A 22,581-nucleotide genomic window follows, 5' to 3' on the forward strand; every position below is an offset into this window, starting at 1 on the left:
GGCAACTAGTACAAGACCCTTTTCTTTTATGATAACATTTAGGGTATGTCGGGAGGCAATTCGTATAAAAATTATGGGCCTTTTTGACTTCGGGTGGCAACTAGTGTGCGTCCTAAATTTTTACTGACTCACTAGCTAAATAAGAACAGACAACATTTCACTTTCCTATACTCAAGTTTCACTAATGGGTGGCTTCTTATTCCTATTTTCATTGTATTTTTGTTTTGTCACCAGATTTATTATGCTAAATAGTACACATTGTGCATATTATAAATATATATATAATAATAATAATAATAATAAAAAATTAAATATACTTATATGTTGATGAAAACAGATACATATATATTTAAATCTTAAAGTATGTAACCTTTTATATATAAAACTATTCTATATATTATTATTTAATTATTTCATCAATGTTGACCTCTTATTGTTGTTTCTGAGTCAAATCTATTAATTATATTTTGGAAGTAAATTTTATATTCCTTATGTATGTACAGCATTGTTAAATTGCTTAAGCGTTCTTGATCTATAGTTACTCTTAAATATGTTTTCAATCGACATAAAATGGTGAAACTGGGTTCACAAGATGTAGGGTTGGTTGGTACCTATAGTTAAACATGTTTTCAGAATTTTCGAGTATATTGAAACCCTGCTTGTATGTCTTAAGATTTCAAATAATAAATCTTTTTCTTAATGGAGACACAATTTGGCTATAAATATTCTGTTCAATATTTTTACTTTACCTACCAAATCTTTACTTTGTACTTCATAAGTTTTACAAACATTATTCATGGATTCATCATGATTTTAATATCTAAATTAATGATCTTAATTTCTGAGTTTAAACTAATTATAATTTTGCACATACCTATTTGATATCAAATTCAATTCATAGTTTTGATAAATATTTTTACAACTATTCGTATTTTGAAAACTTTTTAACTTACACAATTTAATTTTGCAAAATATATTTACTTACCAGAAGTGAAATTCTGGTTGTTCTTATAAAAATCATGCAAAGTCTTCATTTTTTTTTTCTATATCTCTTGATAAACTTGTCTGTTGTAGATTAGGCTCGATAAAATTAATTTATAGTTTATAATAAATAGGTATTCAAATTCAAAATAAATTTAATGTTCTAACCATTAAAACTCCAATAAACTAAAAAGTTTAGTTGTGTTGAGTAATAGCCTTTTCAGTTATTACTAGTAGATAGGAAACAATTAACAACCTAATAATAGGCATGGAAAACATTTAAAGTGTATGAAACTGATAAGACGATAAGTATATCAATATAATATGCTATGTTATGTTTTAAGTAATCATAATATTATATTTATATTCAGTTTTTATAAAATTTACATTACTTAAAATTAATTGGGGAATAATTTTTTTGTATAATCTTACAAAAGTAAATAGTAATTTAAACATAAATATATTATAAAAATTAAAAATTGTTTAAATAACATTTAACTAAGGAGGAAGGAAAAATTATAAGTTTGACTTCTAAACATTTTTTTTTAGGGAACAGGTGCACATTCCTGCCTATGATTGATTTTACAATGATAATATTATTATTTTTATTTTAGTTTTCGCATTTTTAAAGTAGTGAAAATATTTTGAACTTAAATTTCGAGAGTTGTCTATAGTAGAAAATCTGGATCTGGATGGTCTTTTTTTGGGAGGGGGTCTCAATGTTTTTAGGATGATCGAGGGTAAGGAAAACTGGATTTTTTCACGCAAATCCAGTTTTGGATTAAATTGGTTTTGAATTTATGTTTTAATTAAAAAATGAATAATATTACGTAGAGACTTAATATTTTCATCAAATATATATAATATATTCAACTGAAAAATATTAAATTACATGAACACAATTTTTTTTATACAAGTTTGAAGTTAGTGTATATTGACAAAAATCGTCAAAATAGCGATAACTTGATAATTATCTTATTTTTAAAAATGCATGCATGCATGTATGCAAAAAATATTATGATTATAAATGTAATAAATGAGTTCTCATAAGTCATAAGTTTTTCTACAGGAATTTAAAATTAAGTTTGAGCATGAAGTGCATATTTTATGAGTGATTGATACTTACGTACATTACAGTAATTTGCTTAATTATAAGGTACACTGAGTACTCACTATTCGTAGAGCAAATTCCCTTTTTTTTATATGTATAAAGATATATTTGTATTTTACAGAAGAAGTAATATAATATTCTATTACGAAACAAGTTTATATCATAGATTATCCATTTGTAAATAAGTTAATTGTATGCTGTAGGTCTATGTAAGACTTTGATATTCATTTACCAATTGCTTAAATGTGAAAGAGCTATGGTTAATTTGGTTTCTATAGATTTAAAAGTCATTACTCATTATAAAACATTATATTTGAAAAATGATATTTAGTGGAACTTGGTTTACTTAAAGTTGTTAATAAACAAGAATATGTTTGAAAAGAAATTATTTTTGTTTTTATTGTTTTTTTCTTGTTCTTGATTTCCAAAGTTAATTTTTTAAGTGTCTTTGTTAAATTTCTACTCCATAAAAATTGTGAATTAAGTATGTCACATGCATTTTACTGATTTTTATCATGTAAAGAGTGATTTACTAAGCATTTCAGCCCTATTTTCTCCTTTAATAATGAAATTATTGAAACTGATTTTTAAATATACTCAAAGACCACATATTTTTTTTTAATTCAGTATATAAAGAGTGTCTTTAATGACATAAAACTTCTGTTTTTCAAAGAATACCTTCCCCCATTTGAAGTAAATTATTTACCGGAAATTTTTCTCAAAATGTTTCTCAACATTTGAACAGTAACTTTTAATATCAATCTACCAACATTATTAATTTGTAAAAATGGTCTAGTATAATAAATTGTAAATCCAATAATACATAAATTTTGATAACCTTTAATTAAATATTTTAATAGCTGAGAAATTAATCATTAGATTTTTGAAATAGGTAAGGACATTAACATTTTAAAAAAAGAGGGGGGTGTTAAAATTTGAAAAACAGAAGTTTGTAACACCACATGTCACTTATTAAGTTTTACAAAATAATTCAATAATTTGAAAAAATTTACTTTAAGCATATTTAAATAATTCAAAAATTAAGATTTAAATAATTCTATTATCAAAGGTAAAAACAGGAGTGAGCATGATTTCTGCTTGATGAATCATCTTGTATATCTTATTAAGTAAAATAAATTAATTTTGCAACGCAAGTATAACTCTCTCAAACCAAAAAAAAAAAAGATTTATTGTAAATCTTATGTAAGCTACTTTGTTCCTCATTTCAGAATCTGATGTATAAAAGAGTATAAGATTGAGTACACGTTAAAATTTCAAATAATTATTTGCAAATCTATCAAAGTTAGTTTTTCACAAAATGTGTCTTTCGTAAATAAAAAAACTAATTTATTGTGAAACCAAACATACTTCCATTTTAATTTATAATCTAAAATAGTTCAAAACAAATATATATTATAGAGTGCACCTACCTATAGGTTCAAGTTAATAATTTATAACGCAAAATATACATGACTGGCAAAAAAAATATTTAGAGCATCACTAGTAGTTTGATCTGTAACGTTTATAATGTATATCTATCATCTATTACTAAACATGTTTTAATTTAAATAAACAGTTGTTCATTATAAATTATAATATAACAATTTTCAGGTTAGATATTTGGTTTCTTAATTTATTAAATATTATACTTAGTGTTTGTATTTATGAATATTTTATATGCATGGTTACAGATGATGTACGAAGGTAACATGGCCGTTCTGTTGATAACATCGACTTACGAAGAAGATTCTGGTGTGTTCACGTGCCGTGCCACAAATAGCGCTGGACAAGTTGAGACCTCGGCCAAACTTACGGTGAAAAGTAAGAAATAATCACGATTACGTATAGTTAAATAATCAAACATATATTTGTACAGTATATATATATTTATAATACATGATGTATATATATATATACTGTGTCGGTTAATAGAATTAAAATATTATCGTTAAGTCACATATGGAAATGCTACCTGTGCTTTCAAATATTAATTTAAGAACCAAAATTTTCCCGAGGGAAAAATATGCTTAAGGTATTATTTTTTCTTCTCTTCCTATCTGTTTTTTTTTAATCAGTCCGTTAAGGTTGAGTGCTATTTATTATTTTAATAATGCCGATAATGAAAATGATAATCTATAAAGCTTAGTGTTTAGGCTTCGTTTTAACCTATGAATACTTATCAAGTGCCATACAATTATACACATTATTTCTTCTTAATTATTTATTAGTATTAATTTTAAATGTGTTGCAGTAAATTTTGTCTTATTTATTTAAATGGCTTTCGCGGCTATAGTTATTGTTATAAAAATGTATTTTTTATTTTTAACCTGATTTTTATTTGTTTTTGTATAATCATATTTTATTTATTAAATTATTTAAGCTGATGCGATTATATAATAAATTGTATTAACAAAAATTACATTATTATTTTTAATAAACGTCTATTGAATGCAAGTACTTATGTATCCTGTAATTTAGCCGATAAGTAGTGTTTATGGAATATAAGCCATCGGTTGTAAAACTGAAATAAGAAACTGATTAGACTGTATTTCCTTTTTCTGACTTGTAAAACTTTCGAAGTATTTACGAATTTATGTCGGATTCTTACTTCTTAGTAATTAATATATTATACTAGTAACAGATTTGCAACCGAAAGTACGTCCGTATACACAACGATATTATTGAGTTAGAATTTAAAATTATGTTACAAAACAGAACATTTATGGCTATACAATAGGATTTATCTGCGGAATATCTCATATGAAAAAATATTGCAGAATGGCTGTTTGTTTTAGCACCATTAAGTTAGCAGAAAAAATACAAATCAAAAGGCACCATTCAAGTAGAACAAACAAAATCAGTGTGTTGTATATATGAGCGATACCGCCAACCAGTATGAGCGTTGTACATGTTTTTCTTACTTAATTTCTTTTGTGCAATAATTATACACTATGTTCACGATGTAAAAACGCCAACGATTAGAGAGTAAAAAAAAAAAAAATTGAATTTGGGTCTAGATGCCGGTAAACATTGAACCGCAGAACGAGAAACTTATAGTAAGCACCACCACTCCAGAAATAATAATAGTGATAATTGAATACCAATGAATTCATTTCCCGTTCGCCACGGCCGTTCGGAATTTGTTCAACCGATCGCCGCCACCGTCGTGTCTAGGTGGATTTCCTTTTTTGCCACTGTTCGTAGTATTTTGCACTCGATGAATCGGTGTGTATATTTAAATACGAAAGCAATGCCATTTAATTATCGGGGCCATAATTTAACAGCAGTTGTTGTACGCAGTGTTTGCGTTTATCGTAATCCACCAAGGGGGAAACGTGTTGTTAGGACCAAAAACCTCTGCGTGGGAGTGGAGCTGGCAGGAACGGTGAGCGATAGAGAGAGAGAGAGAGAGAGAGAGAGAGAGTGACACGCACACACAGACAAATCTTGACAGGGACGTTGAGAGAAAAAGAGAGGGAGATAGAAATAATACAGTATTATTGTTAAGGCAATCTATTTTTGAACCGACTGGTGGTGCTTGCGACTGCCTTGTGACGTGCGCACCCTCGTCGAGTCACTATTTATGGAAATTCTTCGGTGTGGTGTATACACATTACACACACATGCACGTGGACAAAAAAAACTCATACACGGCGGTGGAAGTTTTTTACCGATGGAAAATTTTTTAACTCACGTTTTTTACCTAATCACACGGCCGTTTATAATTAAAACTCACAACATTGTGTTGATTTTACATTTGGCACGCGTCAGTCCTTTGGCGATTCTAATTGATTGCCGTAACGACGGCCACGTGACATCTGTGTATAGCGATGAATCACAGGATAAGCAGCGTCAAGAGAGAAAAAAAAATGATTTATGACCCTGAAAAGAGTGAAAAAAAAGCCCGACAACGAGTCCTCAAGGTCCGTCTGCTGTATACCTACATGTGCAACTGCAGGAGACGCTCTGAATCGAACTGCCACCGCCTTCACCATTATTGCTAGCGCACCATTGCTACTTGCCACCGCTGCATAGAGACTGTTTAAAAAACATCATACGATGGAATAAACTTTTACAATCAACAAGACAACAAGCGATCATCATCATTGGAGAAAAAAAAAACATATACAAACAAAATGTGTGTGGATTTATTTTTGGAAATAAAGACTAAAAGATTAAATAGAAAAAAAAATAGTTATTTATGTGTTTACAAATGTTATATGATTCGTATAAAATATATAGAATATACTATATTCAATATAGAATATTATATTATTATGGTACAATAGTAAATCGCCAAAACGGTGTCGGCTGCATCTGCCAACCCATGATGTAGTCGTCTGCGAACTGGTCGAACTCGGCGGATCAGCGGCGAGTCTATAACAAACAAAACCAATAACAGATTGTAGTGAAAAACTGGTTTCGCAATGCGGCCTCGGCCGTTTGTAACATGATAATATTATTTGTATTGCTTCAACGCGTGAATTCGCAGTTTGGGCTTACAGCGTCCGTGATCACCTTTCGCCCGAGATAAGTGTTATTTATCATTGTCTAAGTTACGATAGTTGCGGTCGTATATGGTCATATTGTCATATTGTTATACCTATACGGCATGGCGACGTGTGTTCTGTGTACCCGTGTCATGGTATTATTTTTAGCCGGACCTGTCATTTCGTTACCTGGTGTGATACCTATGTACGCGTAATCGGGTCATGCATATCTACAGACGCGTTCCGGAAAAGTCGGGATTCCCAATTCCACCGCCACCGTCGAAAATTACGCTGTTTGCCAAAAAGCTGCAAACATTGAAATTCGTTTAAAAATAGTGATTTTTCACAGTCGCATAATGCATTACACATCAAACGGGCAAAACATTTAATCGAGAGTCCGTGACTTACGTGATTGTCGCAAGTTGTCACACAAAGTTCGTTGGTCATCTGACCGTAAAATTTATTTGATTTAATTGGTACGTTTTGTTGTTCGTGACTAATGAAAATCTAATGCGGATCTTCGCGTACTCACGGTTTCATTACCTAGTTACGTGAAACGTTCCTGTTTTTGATTTATTAATAAACATGATGCGTGATCTGTTCGTTTTTTTTATTGGACATACATAATAATATTGCTGTTTTTTTATCGTGTCTGTTACGTATTATGTACTACAATATACATCTAGAACAGATTATTTAACTCTAGAAGTTTAGTTTTAAGTTTATATATTAGACATTTATATTGTATAGTCAATATGAAAACTAGGTCTAAATCTACGTTTATTGTAATTGTATGGCCTCGATAATCCCAATTATACACACAAAACACTACATTATGTATAGGTATAAATATATACATACGATTATACATATTATAAATAACAACAGAAGAGCCAAGTACAGGTCCGCACATTAGATCATTGTTTATTTATGCTTTTCACAAATAAAAGTGATCACATTTTTGTTTAACTATTTTATTAATACAATTCAAAGTTACATAGTATGCTTGAACTGTATTGTGTATACAAATTTGATAATATTACAATCGTTTCTCAGTGTAGTGAGGGTTTGTGTTCTTTGTATGCATAAAATATTATGAAGTCTTATTTTTTTATTGTTTAAATTCACGGATTACAACAAAATAAGCTTTTTAAATCAAGTATTTTCGAAATAAATTTAAATTAAATTTTTTTTTCTAAGTCTACATCATTTTTTATTTATTATTTATCTAACTGTATTTAATTTCTATACGTATTTATCTATTTTTTGTGCACTGTACTTCGCCATTTAATTATAACATACATTTTTGGTCATGATACCTATTCAAACTGCATATTTAAAAAAAATAAAAGTCAGTCATTCATAAAAATAATAATCACGTATACTGCAAAAAAGTAGATAGTTACAAATTAACATTGTTACATTAGGTGCACCTATAGTGCAATGTTTTTCAATAGTTTGGTGTTATTATAATAAAAAATATTAATTTTTTATTGAGTTTGAAATTAAATTTTAAACAAATAACATTATATTATAATTCGAAATATAGTACTCACGTTCTCAGTAGCCCAGTAGTGTAGTAGACGTAGTATAAGTAGTAGATAAAGAAGTAATATTATGGAAGTCTTGTTTTCTTGCCATACGCATATGAATGTTTTTAACAGAAGCCTCAGATCATACTGTTCTACAGTAGCACGTTGGCATATGTAGCATCTCCCCTTCTCGGTTAGCAATAATAACTCTTTCATCACACTTGGGGGGCCACTACACGTACATTACATCGATGAAACCTTCAACATGCCGCCGTTGGATTTGAACTCCTACCAAGAAGAAACAAAACAGAAAAAAATCTATTATAATAATAATAATAATAGTAATAATTTGAATGCCAAACATTATTCATACAGCAATTATATCGATGAACAATCATTGTTCCACATGCCAAATGCATTTGACCACCTTTAGGTTTGAAATTAATTAATTCATTATTATACCAAGCATTACTATATATATTGCGTATCGTAAATTATATTTTAGAATAATATACTATTTCCATATGTGATGATAAAGTATACACGATAACATTTTACTTCTATTTATGGTGACATCGATAATTACTTGGTTATTGGAATTTGGTCTGGTATATTATATATTACATTTTACGTTATACAGTAGGTACGTAAGTGATTCGAAAATAATATTCAGTATACATAATTTTTAAGTTGTATTTATAGTTTTGTTATAATAATCTTACTTAAAAATGTTATTTAAATTACTCCGATCAATAAATTAGATTTTAAAATACCAACGAATATTTTAAAAACTTGCTAAAATTACTATCGATTAAGGGATATTAATTACTTATGACATTTAAATTTGGCATTCGAGTATTGTACCTACGATACAATTTCTTAACATAATATTAAATTTTAATTCATCATAGAACATATATTTATTATTATTAATCATCGCTAAAGATCATGTGGTCATATCCATATATATATAAAAAAAAAATGAACTGAACATTTTTAATTTTAATTAAAAACATATGTGTGTAGAGCAATATACAATATAAAACAATTATGAATATGAAAATAATTTAATGACAGTTAAAAGAATGTATTACATTTATGTTTATCGATCTATATTTTTATGTTATGTTCTACATGGAATTAAGAAAATGTAGCTTATGTTAAGATTAATACAAATCTCCAAGATAAACATTAAAATAGTGAGACATGAAATATTCCATACAAATGGTGGCATAACAATATAAAATAAACGTTTTTATTTGATTTATTGTATAACAAAAATAAATAGATTCTACAATTGCCAAATTTAAAAAATCTCTTTCTATAATATGTTCAAACAAACATATTAAATATGATAATATACATATAATAATAAAACAATACTCTTAATGACCTCGAAATAAAAAAGAGTTGCCCACATATTAAAGATTAAATTTTAAAATTAGTTATGAATTCCATGTGACACTAAGTAAGTCAGATATAATGACTCATTTATTTGTGGGAGGTAAATTGTTACAACCATAGAATAAAAACTATTTAAAGAATTCACTATTTTTATATTGGCTATTTAGTCATACTTTATAGCTGCAATTTAAAACTTAAGACAACTAATAATGTTTTTACAGGACAACGCGGGGTTATTTATAAGACCGGTACATTTGACGATAAAGGTGTAGTGGATAGTATAGAACTAAAACAAGGGTTAGGAAAAACAAAAGAATTAGGTCCAAACGTTACTACTAAAAGTGATAAAAAAGGGTTAGAAACAAATGACAGTTTATTGCCATGGAGGAAAGGAATTGTTATTGATAGAATCAGAAAAACTTCAGTAGAAGCAAAGAGCATAATTACAGAGAATGTATTTATTGAACCTACAGAAATTGGTGATTTAATTACAGTAACACAAGAAGGTAAATTCATATATACATATGTCACAGAACAAATATTTACCTTAATTCAAAATAAAATTGATTCTAAAGATGTTGAAAAGGCAAAACAAATAATAAATCAAGTTTTGGTAAAAAAAATGAAACAAGGTGATATCGCGACTTTAAATGAAAGTGATAAAAAAGAAATAGTTGGTGAGGTAACTAATAAGTTAACACAGTTATACACGAAGAAAGTGGATACTAAATCATTTGCGAAGGATATTCTCAACAAAGTATTAACACGAACTATGGAAAAAGAACAAAAACATCAACCATATACGTTAGAACAACAAAAGAAAATTGGAACATTCATAACAAATACAGAAATGATTGTCCAAAATAAAAATAAAACACAAAAATCTAACTCACAATTGACGGAAGAAATAATAAAACCAAAAATACCAATTAAACAAGAAACACAATTAGAAAATCAAATTATTCATCAAAAACATCAAAGGACATTTAATATTAGAGATCAGCAAACTGAGAATTATGAAATAGTTCCAGATGAATACCAACCTAAATTAAATACTGATGTTATTGAAAAAATCGAAACCAAAGGTCAACAACATGAGCAACAAAATTACAATACGAAACCAGGGTTAATTCACAAAAATATAGTTACAACCAATCAGGAAACAACTTATTCATCGGAATACAAACATGCTTCAAAAAATGAAATGGATACTTTAATTGAAGATTTTAATATGAAAGGTCAAAGAAAAAACATTATTCCCTGGATGGAAGAAAAAAATGAACTAAAAAAACTTGAAGAATCAAACAATGACACGACTAATGACATAAACGACAAAGGAAAGCCAACCATTAAGGAGATTAACGACACATCAATAGATAAAACCCAAACCAAACCTAAAAAAGAACCTGCTCGTCCATGGAAAGAAGAAGCCGTTATACTTAAGAAAACAAAAACTGAAAAGAAACCTGTATCCAAAGAATCTGTTGAAGTGGTTACGCTTAAACCATTTAAGAAGCCCTTGGTAGATGAAACTTCGTTAACGGAAAAATCCCCGCAAATCGAGACAACCGAAACAGTGGAAACTGTCGAGGAGAAAGGTGGTAGACGACGAGTCAGAAAAACTAAAACCGTCGGAAACGACGATGTTCAAGAAATCGTTGATACCGTCGAAGAACAGAAACCTACAATCGAGGAAGTTCAGGATACGCCCATTGAAGAAGTTCAGACTGAACAGCAAAGAAAACCATCCGTGCCATGGCGAGAAGAAGGCGTTACACTTAAGAAAACCAAAACTGAAAAGAAACCTGTATCCAAAGAATCTGTTGAAGTGGTTACTCTTAAACCATTTAAGAATCCTTTGGTAGATGAAACTTCGGTAACTGATGAATCACCGCAAATTGAGACAACCGAAACAGTGGAAACTGTCGAGGAGAAAGGTGGTAGACGACGAGTCAGAAAAACTAAAACCGTTGAAAAGGACGAAGTTCAAGAAATCGTTGATACCGTCGAAGAACAGAAACCTACAACCGAGGAAGTTCAGGATACGCCAATTGAAGAAGTTCAGACTGAACAGCAAAGAAAACCATCCGTGCCATGGCGAGAAGAAGGCGTTACACTTAAGAAAACCAAAACTGAAAAGAAACCTGTATCCAAAGAATCTGTTGAAGTGGTTACTCTTAAACCATTTAAGAAGCCCTTGGTAGATGAAACTTCGGTAACGGATGAATCACCGCAAATCGAGACAACCGAAACAGTGGAAACTGTCGAGGAGAAAGGTGGTAGACGACGAGTCAGAAAAACTAAAACCGTCGGAAACGACGATGTTCAAGAAATCGTTGATACCGTCGAAGAACAGAAACCTACAACCGAGGAAGTTCAGGATACGCCAATTGAAGAAGTTCAGACTGAACAGCAAAGAAAACCATCCGTGCCATGGCGAGAAGAAGGCGTTACACTTAAGAAAACCAAAACTGAAAAGAAACCTGTATCCAAAGAATCTGTTGAAGTGGTTACTCTTAAACCATTTAAGAATCCTTTGGTAGATGAAACTTCGGTAACTGATGAATCACCGCAAATTGAGACAACCGAAACAGTGGAAACTGTCGAGGAGAAAGGTGGTAGACGACGAGTCAGAAAAACTAAAACCGTTGGAAAGGACGAAGTTCAAGAAATCGTTGATACCGTCGAAGAACGGAAACCTACAACCGAGGAAGTTCAGGATACGCCAATTGAAGAAGTTCAGACTGAACAGCAAAGAAAACCATCCGTGCCATGGCGAGAAGAAGGCGTTACACTTAAGAAAACCAAAACTGAAAAGAAACCTGTATCCAAAGAATCTGTTGAAGTGGTTACTCTTAAACCATTTAAGAAGCCCTTGGTAGATGAAAATTCGGTAACGGATGAATCACCGCAAATCGAGACAACCGAAACAGTGGAAACTGTCGAGGAGAAAGGTGGTAGACGACGAGTCAGAAAAACTAAAACCGTCGGAAACGACGATGTTCAAGAAATCGTTGATACCGTCGAAGAACAGAAACCTGCAACCGAGGAAGTTCAGGATACGCCAATTGAAGAAGTTCAGACTGAACAGCAAAGAAAACCATCCGTGCCATGGCGAGAAGAAGGCGTTACACTTAAGAAAACCAAAACTGAAAAGAAACCTTTATCCAAAGAATCTGTTGAAGTGGTTACGCTTAAACCATTTAAGAAGCCCTTGGTAGATGAAACTTCGTTAACGGAAGAATCACCGCAAATCGAAACAGTGGAAACTGTCGAGGAGAAAAGTGGTAGACGACGAGTCAGAAAAACTAAAACTGTCGGAAACGACGATGTTCAAGAAATCGTTGATACCGTCGAAGAACAGAAACCTACAATCGAGGAAGTTCAGGATACGCCAATTGAAGAAGTTCAGACTGAACAGCAAAGAAAACCATCCGTGCCATGGCGAGAAGAAGGCGTTACACATAAGAAAACCAAAACTGAAAAGAAACCTGTATCCAAAGAATCTGTTGAAGTGGTTACTATTAAACCATTTAAAAAGCCCTTGGTAGATGAAACATCGGTAACGGATGAATCACCGCAAATCAAGACAACCGAAACAGTGGAAACTGTCGAGGAGAAAGGTGGTAGACGACAAGTCAGAAAAACTAAAACCGTTGGAAAGGACGAAGTTCAAGAAATCGTTGATATCGTCGAAGAACAGAAACCTACAATCGAGGAAGTTCAGGAAACGCCAATTGAAGAAGTTCAGACTGAACAGCAAAGAAAACCATCCGTGCCATGGCGAGAAGAAGGCGTTACACTTAAGAAAACCAAAACTGAAAAGAAACCTTTATCCAAAGAATCTGTTGAAGTGGTTACGCTTAAACCATTTAAGAAGCCCTTGGTAGATGAAACTTCGTTAACGGAAGAATCACCGCAAATCGAAACAGTGGAAACTGTCGAGGAGAAAAGTGGTAGACGAAGAGTCAGAAAAACTAAAACCGTTGGAAACGACGATGTTCAAGAAATCGTTGATACCGTCGAAGAACAGAAACCTACAACCGAGGAAGTTCAGGATACGCCAATTGAAGAAGTTCAGACTGAACAGCAAAGAAAACCATCCGTGCCATGGCGAGAAGAAGGCGTTACACTTAAGAAAACCAAAACTGAAAAGAAACCTTTATCCAAAGAATCTGTTGAAGTGGTTACGCTTAAACCATTTAAGAAGCCCTTGGTAGATGAAACTTCGTTAACGGAAGAATCACCGCAAATCGAAACAGTGGAAACTGTCGAGGAGAAAAGTGGTAGACGACGAGTCAGAAAAACTAAAACCGTCGGAAACGACGATGTTCAAGAAATCGTTGATACCGTCGAAGAACAGAAACCTACAATCGAGGAAGTTCAGGATACGCCAATTGAAGAAGTTCAGACTGAACAGCAAAGAAAACCATCCGTGCCATGGCGAGAAGAAGGCGTTACTCTTAAGAAAACCAAAACTGAAAAGAAACCTGTATCCAAAGAATCTGTTGAAGTGGTTACTATTAAACCATTTAAAAAGCCCTTGGTAGATGAAACATCGGTAACGGATGAATCACCGCAAATCAAGACAACCGAAACAGTGGAAACTGTCGAGGAGAAAGGTGGTAGACGACGAGTCAGAAAAACTAAAACCGTCGGAAACGACGATGTTCAAGATATCGTTGATACCGTCGAAGAACAGAAACCTGCAACCGAGGAAGTTCAGGATACGCCAATTGAAGAAGTTCAGACTGAACAGCAAAGAAAACCATCCGTGCCATGGCGAGAAGAAGGCGTTACACTTAAGAAAACCAAAACTGAAAAGAAACCTTTATCCAAAGAATCTGTTGAAGTGGTTACGCTTAAACCATTTAAGAAGCCCTTGGTAGATGAAACTTCGTTAACGGAAGAATCACCGCAAATCGAAACAGTGGAAACTGTCGAGGAGAAAAGTGGTAGACGACGAGTCAGAAAAACTAAAACTGTCGGAAACGACGATGTTCAAGAAATCGTTGATACCGTCGAAGAACAGAAACCTACAATCGAGGAAGTTCAGGATACGCCAATTGAAGAAGTTCAGACTGAACAGCAAAGAAAACCATCCGTGCCATGGCGAGAAGAAGGCGTTACACATAAGGAAACCAAAACTGAAAAGAAACCTGTATCCAAAGAATCTGTTGAAGTGGTTACTATTAAACCATTTAAAAAGCCCTTGGTAGATGAAACATCGGTAACGGATGAATCACCGCAAATCAAGACAACCGAAACAGTGGAAACTGTCGAGGAGAAAGGTGGTAGACGACAAGTCAGAAAAACTAAAACCGTTGGAAAGGACGAAGTTCAAGAAATCGTTGATATCGTCGAAGAACAGAAACCTACAATCGAGGAAGTTCAGGAAACGCCAATTGAAGAAGTTCAGACTGAACAGCAAAGAAAACCATCCGTGCCATGGCGAGAAGAAGGCGTTACACTTAAGAAAACCAAAACTGAAAAGAAACCTTTATCCAAAGAATCTGTTGAAGTGGTTACGCTTAAACCATTTAAGAAGCCCTTGGTAGATGAAACTTCGTTAACGGAAGAATCACCGCAAATCGAAACAGTGGAAACTGTCGAGGAGAAAAGTGGTAGACGAAGAGTCAGAAAAACTAAAACCGTTGGAAACGACGATGTTCAAGAAATCGTTGATACCGTCGAAGAACAGAAACCTACAACCGAGGAAGTTCAGGATACGCCAATTGAAGAAGTTCAGACTGAACAGCAAAGAAAACCATCCGTGCCATGGCGAGAAGAAGGCGTTACACTTAAGAAAACCAAAACTGAAAAGAAACCTTTATCCAAAGAATCTGTTGAAGTGGTTACGCTTAAACCATTTAAGAAGCCCTTGGTAGATGAAACTTCGTTAACGGAAGAATCACCGCAAATCGAAACAGTGGAAACTGTCGAGGAGAAAAGTGGTAGACGACGAGTCAGAAAAACTAAAACCGTCGGAAACGACGATGTTCAAGAAATCGTTGATACCGTCGAAGAACAGAAACCTACAATCGAGGAAGTTCAGGATACGCCAATTGAAGAAGTTCAGACTGAACAGCAAAGAAAACCATCCGTGCCATGGCGAGAAGAAGGCGTTACTCTTAAGAAAACCAAAACTGAAAAGAAACCTGTATCCAAAGAATCTGTTGAAGTGGTTACTATTAAACCATTTAAAAAGCCCTTGGTAGATGAAACATCGGTAACGGATGAATCACCGCAAATCAAGACAACCGAAACAGTGGAAACTGTCGAGGAGAAAGGTGGTAGACGACGAGTCAGAAAAACTAAAACCGTTGGAAAGGACGAAGTTCAAGAAATCGTTGATACCGTCGAAGAACAGAAACCTACAATCGAGGAAGTTCAGGATACGCCAATTGAAGAAGTTCAGACTGAACAGCAAAGAAAACCATCCGTGCCATGGCGAGAAGAAGGCGTTACACTTAAGAAAACCAAAACTGAAAAGAAATCTTTATCCAAAGAATCTGTTGAAGTGGTTACGCTTAAACCATTTAAGAAGCCCTTGGTAGATGAAACTTCGTTAACGGAAGAATCACCGCAAATCGAAACAGTGGAAACTGTCGAGGAGAAAAGTGGTAGACGAAGAGTCAGAAAAACTAAAACCGTTGGAAACGACGATGTTCAAGAAATCGTTGATACCGTCGAAGAACAGAAACCTACAACCGAGGAAGTTCAGGATACGCCAATTGAAGAAGTTCAGACTGAACAGCAAAGAAAACCATCCGTGCCATGGCGAGAAGAAGGCGTTACACTTAAGAAAACCAAAACTGAAAAGAAACCTTTATCCAAAGAATCTGTTGAAGTGGTTACGCTTAAACCATTTAAGAAGCCCTTGGTAGATGAAACTTCGTTAACGGAAGAATCACCGCAAATCGAAACAGTGGAAACTGTCGAGGAGAAAAGTGGTAGACGACGAGTCAGAAAAACTAAAACCGTCGGAAACGACGATGTTCAAGAAATCGTTGATACCGTCGAAGAACAGAAACCTACAATCGAGGAAGTTCAGGATACGCCAATTGAAGAAGTTCAGACTGAACAGCAAAGAAAACCATCCGTGCCATGGCGAGAAGAAGGCGTCACTCTTAAGAAAACCAAAACTGAAAAGAAACCTGTATCCAAAGAATCTGTTGAAGTGGTTACTATTAAACCATTTAAAAAGCCCTTGGTAGATGAAACATCGGTAACGGATGAATCACCGCAAATCAAGACAACCGAAACAGTGGAAACTGTCGAGGAGAAAGGTGGTAGACGACGAGTCAGAAAAACTAAAACCGTTGGAAACGACGATGTTCAAGAAATCGTTGATACCGTCGAAGAACAGAAACCTACAACCGAGGAAGTTCAGGATACGCCAATTGAAGAAGTTCAGACTGAACAGCAAAGAAAACCATCCGTGCCATGGCGAGAAGAAGGCGTTACACTTAAGAAAACCAAAACTGAAAAGAAATCTTTATCCAAAGAATCTGTTGAAGTGGTTACGCTTAAACCATTTAAGAAACCCTTGGTAGATGAAACTTCGTTAACGGAAGAATCACCGCAAATCGAAACAGTTGAAACTGTCGAGGAGAAAAGTGGTAGACGACGAGTCAGAAAAACTAAAACCGTCGGAAACGACGATGTTCAAGAAATCGTTGATACCATCGAAGAACAGAAACCTACAACCGAGGAAGTTCAGGATACGCCAATTGAAGAAGTTCAGACTGAACAGCAAAGAAAACCATCCGTGCCATGGCGAGAAGAAGGCGTTACACTTAAGAAAACCAAAACTGAAAAGAAACCTTTATCCAAAGATTCTGTTGAAGTGGTTACGCTTAAACCATTTAAGAAACCCTTGGTAGATGAAACTTCGTTAACGGAAGAATCACCGCAAATCGAAACAGTTGAAACTGTCGAGGAGAAAAGTGGTAGACGACGAGTCAGAAAAACTAAAACCGTCGGAAACGACGATGTTCAAGAAATCGTTGATACCGTCGAAGAACAGAAACCTACAACCGAGGAAGTTCAGGATACGCCAATTGAAGAAGTTCAGACTGAACAGCAAAGAAAACCATCCGTGCCATGGCGAGAAGAAGGCGTTGCACTTAAGAAAACCAAAACTGAAAAGAAACCTTTATCCAAAGAATCTGTTGAAGTGGTTACGCTTAAACCATTTAAGAAGCCCTTGGTAGATGAAACTTCGTTAACGGAAGAATCACCGCAAATCGAAACAGTGGAAACTGTCGAGGAGAAAAGTGGTAGACGACGAGTCAGAAAAACTAAAACCGTCGGAAACGACGATGTTCAAGAAATCGTTGATACCGTCGAAGAACAGAAACCTACAATCGAGGAAGTTCAGGATACGCCAATTGAAGAAGTTCAGACTGAACAGCAAAGAAAACCATCCGTGCCATGGCGAGAAGAAGGCGTTACACTTAAGAAAACCAAAACTGAAAAGAAACCTGTATCCAAAGAATCTGTTGAAGTGGTTACTATTAAACCATTTAAAAAGCCCTTGGTAGATGAAACATCGGTAACGGATGAATCACCGCAAATCAAGACAACCGAAACAGTGGAAACTGTCGAGGAGAAAGGTGGTAGACGACGAGTCAGAAAAACTAAAACCGTCGGAAACGACGATGTTCAAGAAATCGTTGATACCGTCGAAGAACAGAAACCTACAATCGAGGAAGTTCAGGATACGCCAATTGAAGAAGTTCAGAATGAACAGCAAAGAAAACCATCCGTGCCATGGCGAGAAGAAGGCGTTACACTTAAGAAAACCAAAACTGAAAAGAAACCTGTATCCAAAGAATCTGTTGAAGTGGTTACTTTTAAACCATTTAAGAATCCTTTGGTAGATGAAACTTCGGTAACTGATGAATCACCGCAAATCGAGACAACTGAAACAGTGGAAACTGTCGAGGAGAAAGGTGGTAGACGACGAGTCAGAAAAACTAAAACCGTTGGAAAGGACGAAGTTCAAGAAATCGTTGATACCGTCGAAGAACAGAAACCTACAACCGAGGAAGTTCAGGATACGCCAATTGAAGAAGTTCAGACTGAACAGCAAAGAAAACCATCCGTGCCATGGCGAGAAGAAGGCGTTGCACTTAAGAAAACCAAAACTGAAAAGAAACCTTTATCCAAAGAATCTGTTGAAGTGGTTACGCTTAAACCATTTAAGAAGCCCTTGGTAGATGAAACTTCGTTAACGGAAGAATCACCGCAAATCGAAACAGTGGAAACTGTCGAGGAGAAAAGTGGTAGACGAAGAGTCAGAAAAACTAAAACCGTCGGAAACGACGATGTTCAAGAAATCGTTGATACCGTCGAAGAACAGAAACCTACAATCGAGGAAGTTCAGGATACGCCAATTGAAGAAGTTCAGACTGAACAGCAAAGAAAACCATCCGTGCCATGGCGAGAAGAAGGCGTTACACTTAAGAAAACCAAAACTGAAAAGAAACCTGTATCCAAAGAATCTGTTGAAGTGGTTACGCTTAAACCATTTAAGAAATCCTTGGTAGATGAAACTTCGTTAACGGAAGAATCGCCGCAAATCGAAACAGTGGAAACTGTCGAGGAGAAAGGTGGTAGACGACGAGTCAGAAAAACTAAAACCGTCGGAAACGACGATGTTCAAGAAATCGTTGATACCGTCGAAGAACAGAAACCTACAATCGAGGAAGTTCAGGATACGCCAATTGAAGAAGTTCAGACTGAACAGCAAAGAAATCCATCCGTGCCATGGCGAGAAGAAGGCGTTACACTTAAGAAAACCAAAACTGAAAAGAAACCTGTATCCAAAGAATCTGTTGAAGTGGTTACTCTTAAACCATCTATAGTTGATGATAATCTTGTTCCTCAGGATGATATTCAGAAATCTGATGTTGATTTGTATGTAAGTAATGATATTGCAGATACTGGTTTACCATTTAATGAAACGGATCTACCTGCTGTTGAAGACTATCCTATTATCAAAATTAGGTTTATGAAGCATGATGATTTGTTGAAAGAAGGTGTTAATAAAATGCCTGACGCAATTGTTTGTGCTCAAAAAGTGATTTCGTTCCCTAAAGATAAAACCAAAAATAAAAAGAAACATGTTCAACTAAATGAAGACATGAACCAAGAAAAAGAGTTTTCCCCTGACGATGAAGTTAGTGCTCTTAATGATGTAGAAATTATAGAACTTTCTCCAAACATATTAGATTCTAAGGATCTAAAGGGAATTATGAAACCAAGTGATGATAATATTGCAGATTCTTATATTATTTCACAAGTTGATGATTTATCTTTGGATACTTTAGGAAAGGCTAAAAATTTAACCGAACAGATTGTTCCAATAAAGCTTCTTGGTGAAAAATTAGAACTTCCTTGGAGAAAAGGACGTAAAGAAATCGATAATGACGTCGTAGCTCATTCTGAAATTATCGAGAAATCGGAATGTCGTGTTCCTAAAAAAGAACAGTTGAATTTAGTAGAGTTTAAACCACAACAACTGAAATCATCGGAAGCAGATAAACCGTTATTTGCTTCAATTCAACTTAAAAAAGCTTTTCCCAAAAAAGTCAAAGAAACTGAAACTTTGTCTGTTCCTAAAGTTCTACTGAAATCTCACATACATAGAATCGATTTTAATACAAATGAGCATTTCCCTACTTTTTCGTTGTTAGAACCAATTTATGTTGACAACGGTGTTCTGTCTAGAAATTATGCCGAGGCTATGAAAATAAAGAAAACTAAACCAAAAAAATTAATTCTTCCTGAACTTGAACCTGTAGTACTTGAAAAATATGAACCAACTGAATTTCATTACGACAAAAAGGATATACCTGAGAAAAAACCATCTTTAACAAAGCAATCAGTTGAGAAAAAGATTCCAGATGACGAAACCCCGAAAAAATTAATAATCGGAAAAGGAAAAATACCTGTTCAGAACGATGATCAAGAAAAAGTAGTTTTGAAAAAAGTCCCTAAAAAACCAATGGAAGAAAAAGTGGAAATGCCAAAGACAGTTGAAAAACCACATTTTAATCCTGAACCTACCTCAAAACCATCTGAAGACATAGATTTTACATTAGAACCTTTTAAACCTATAGGTGATGGTAAAAGTCCTGAAGGGTCTGAGCTGACACCGTTCGATAATGAAAGTTTACCTGATAGTGAATCACCAGTTAAAAAACCTAAATATATCAGGAAAAAATTAAAAAAAGAAGAATTGCCAATTCCTGATAAAAAAATATTACCTGGAACACCAAGGCCTATTCCAGTGGATGAAGAAAATGATATTAACCTCAAATATAAACAAGGAATACCAGAACCAGAAGTACCAGAGGAAATAAAACTAAGACCATTTTTATTTGAAAAACCAATTGACAATAGGGAACCAGAAGACCTTAATTTAGGTAAACCGGATGTATTTGATTATCCTAGAGAAGAGGAACAACTGGAGCCTAAAGGCTACGAGTTTAAACCTAAGAAAAAAATTAAACAGAAAAAACCCGGCAAAACTGTTGATATTCAAGTACCAACTGATGACAACGATGATGGCAATCAAGTGCAATTGTCACTGGTTAAAGATAGTCCCGTACCTGTAGAAATGGTTACTATTGATGTAAAGCCCACCAAAGTCGTTACTGTTGCGTTAGATAATAAACCATTGTTAGCAACTATCAAACTTAAAAAAGCACCTGCCAAGTCGAAGATTGATGTTGACCATGTCAAAATCCCAAAAGTACTATTGAAGTCTCATATTAATTATATTGAACTTAATGCACATGAGCATTTCCCTACTTTTTCGTTGTTAGAACCAATTTATGTTGACAACGGTGTTCTGTCTAGAAATTATGCCGAGGCTATGAAAATAAAGAAAACTAAACCAAAAAAATTAATTCTTCCTGAACTTGAACCTGTAGTACTTGAAAAATATGAACCAACTGAATTTCATTACGACAAAAAGGATATACCTGAGAAAAAACCATCTTTAACAAAGCAATCAGTTGAGAAAAAGATTCCAGATGACGAAACCCCGAAAAAATTAATAATCGGAAAAGGAAAAATACCTGTTCAGAACGATGATCAAGAAAAAGTAGTTTTGAAAAAAGTCCCTAAAAAACCAATGGAAGAAAAAGTGGAAATGCCAAAGACAGTTGAAAAACCACATTTTAATCCTGAACCTACCTCAAAACCATCTGAAGACATAGATTTTACATTAGAACCTTTTAAACCTATAGGTGATGGTAAAAGTCCTGAAGGGTCTGAGCTGACACCGTTCGATAATGAAAGTTTACCTGATAGTGAATCACCAGTTAAAAAACCTAAATATATCAGGAAAAAATTAAAAAAAGAAGAATTGCCAATTCCTGATAAAAAAATATTACCTGGAACACCAAGGCCTATTCCAGTGGATGAAGAAAATGATATTAACCTCAAATATAAACAAGGAATACCAGAATCAGAAGTACCAGAGGAAATAAAATTAAAACCCATTCCCCTTAAAACAACTTTAGATAATAGAGAAAGCGATGATGATGAATTAGGAAAGCCTAAGCCTTTTGTTTGTGATTTACCTAAAATTGATATATACTCAAAGTCTAAAAAATCACCTTCATTGAAATCCATAAGCGTTGATAGCCCTTTGCAGGATCTTGAAATTGTGAGTATAAAAAGAAGTGAAGAGTGCCCTGAAAATGTATCAATTGAAAGTGAAATTGTAGCACCCTATTTTATTGAAAAAGTGCAACCATTAGTAGCGGAACACGAAAAGCCTACCGCTTTTACGTGTTCTGTTGGGGGAGTCCCTACACCTGAAGTTAAATGGTACCGGGATGATCGTGAACTACATACAACTGATGTTTACGAAATAATTGTTTATGAGAATACATCTACATTGAGGATTTCTAAGCCTACAGAAGAACAGGCTGGTGTTTATGTTTGTCAAGCTACGAACGCAGCTGGAATTTCAACTTGTACTGCACTTCTTGTAGTGTTAGGTAGAATTGGAGTGTCAGTGATGTCCCTGAGTGATTTAACG

General features: G+C 34.1%; 1 protein-coding gene and 1 long non-coding RNA gene across 5 annotated transcripts in view; one reads left to right on the forward strand and one right to left on the reverse strand.

Moving 5' to 3' along the window:
* Window positions 1-22,581, forward strand: part of sls (sallimus) — a 112,644-nt gene that overhangs the window by 32,015 nt on the left and 58,048 nt on the right. For 3 of the 4 annotated variants that reach the window (XM_089220614.1, XM_089220612.1, XM_089220613.1), the window contains exons 62-63: window positions 3,784-3,913; window positions 9,740-22,540. In XM_089220614.1, the coding sequence (XP_089076740.1) occupies window positions 3,784-3,913; window positions 9,740-22,540 (12,931 nt within the window). The remainder of the gene's footprint in view (window positions 1-3,783; window positions 3,914-9,739; window positions 22,541-22,581) is intronic. The other variant, XM_089220615.1, reaches the window with a different exon arrangement.
* Window positions 6,219-7,241, reverse strand: LOC149058432 (uncharacterized). Its single transcript, XR_016190455.1, has 2 exons — window positions 6,696-7,241; window positions 6,219-6,469 (listed from the first exon to the last, which is right to left on the reverse strand). It is a non-coding gene; the product is annotated as an uncharacterized LOC149058432 (long non-coding RNA).

This window comes from Diuraphis noxia, unplaced genomic scaffold, assembly GCF_037042655.1.
Source record: "Diuraphis noxia isolate RWA-SAM2 unplaced genomic scaffold, SU_Dnox_SAM2 contig0002, whole genome shotgun sequence".
In the NCBI taxonomy this organism is placed as follows: domain Eukaryota; kingdom Metazoa; phylum Arthropoda; class Insecta; order Hemiptera; family Aphididae; genus Diuraphis; species Diuraphis noxia.